The 1544-nt window shown below is 37.2% G+C and overlaps 1 protein-coding gene across 1 annotated transcript in view; it reads right to left on the reverse strand.

Moving 5' to 3' along the window:
* LOC101850897 (protocadherin Fat 1) overlaps positions 1–1544 on the reverse strand; it is a gene marked incomplete at its 5' end in the record, with an annotated part of 20024 nt that overhangs the window by 17711 nt on the left and 769 nt on the right. Inside the window, 1 exon segment of the mRNA XM_005103104.2 lies at positions 197–334. Within this exon segment, the coding sequence (XP_005103161.2) occupies positions 197–334 (138 nt within the window).

A 1544-nucleotide genomic window follows, 5' to 3' on the forward strand; every position in this document is an offset into this window, starting at 1 on the left:
AAGAAGAAGAAGAAGAAGAAGAAGAAGAAGAAGAAGAAGAAGAAGAAGAAGAAACACCAACAACAACAACTTATATGACAACAACGACAACAAAAACAATAACAACAATAAGGAGAAGAACAATCAAAACTATTAAAATAAATACCAACTACACAAGCAGGTGGGCATTCGAACCCAAAAACAGCAGTGCACCCACCGTAACCTATCTCCAGGAAGTCAGTGTTGGGTGAAGTGGACATTGAGTAGAAAATGGGGTCACGGTCCACGTCCGTTGTCTGGACATCAGTTATAGTTGTGTATGGCGACGTGGAGGATCCGTCAAAATTCCGGTTGACTAGAGGGATGAAAGATGGAACGTTTAGGGCAGAGCTGCCAAACTTATTCGTATAGAGAGCCAAACTCAAAGTACCGTACATATAAGGTTGCTAGCCAAACTGGATCATCACTTATTGAGCCGTGGAAAGCGAAACCTTTTTTTAAGAAAAACAAACGTTGCAGGTGGTTGATTGGTGCTCTAGTTTGGTTTGCTCCTCCTTTTTTGTGTTTGTTACTCTCATGTAAAAAAAAACAACCCTCTGATATTCGGCACTTATATGACTAAGGCCTGCTGTATTGCAAGTAGCCTTTAAACCTACTTTTAAAAAACCACAACCACAACAATAAAACAACAACCAAACAACCATATGAATTAAAACAGACCAAAGTTGAAATTTTGACAAACCAAAGCATACCGTTTTTAATCTCTTATGCTAATGTGTAAGAGCTAGATGATTGATATCTTTTCTTGGGAGCAAGTTTTGGGGGTATTCTGGAGGTTCTCATGATGAACTACGGTTACGTAAGGTCCTCAAGCGGGCCGGATAATAACAAAAAAGTATATTTATTGTTCACCAGAAATTTGACAGCTATGACCTAGCTTAGAGCTTTTTCGCGCTCCTCGTATGTGTAAGTTCCCCCATTTACTACATTTAAACTTATTGAAGGGTTAACAGTGCTTCTGAGAAATACACTTCTGTCTTATATCTTTGTACAAACGGCTTTAGGTGGCAAAAAAATGTTGTTCATCTACATCTTAAATCAGATTCAAAATGCAGATTTTTCTCACATTAGTCCTTCTTTTGCGGTCTGTAGATAGGTATCCACCTCTAAACCATGACTTAAAAAACTAAAGCTGATTGGCCAGAATAGTTGTATATAAAATAAGCAATCTTGATGTTAAGGTTCTGCTTTAAAATATGCTATTTATAAGAGTATCTTTACAACTCTACGCAAGGACAACACTGCCGTGGGAGGAGATCACTTCGTCCCTGAATTTAAAAACTTAAAAATCGAGGGAAATCGAATTTAACATACAAAGCAAGTGCTTAAACTCAAGATAAACCAAACCCCTTTCAAAACTTGCATTAACACTGTATTTTACACTAACACTGTACGTCTTGAAAATATCGGGTCATTCTACCACCATGTGACTGTTTCTAATATATAACTATTTACATGATCTAAAGCAAAATTGCGATGTCGTTATTTGATATGTAAGAGTAACC

The sequence above is a fragment of the Aplysia californica genome, unplaced genomic scaffold (assembly GCF_000002075.1).
Source record: "Aplysia californica isolate F4 #8 unplaced genomic scaffold, AplCal3.0 scaffold00358, whole genome shotgun sequence".
Lineage (NCBI taxonomy): Eukaryota > Metazoa > Mollusca > Gastropoda > Aplysiida > Aplysiidae > Aplysia > Aplysia californica.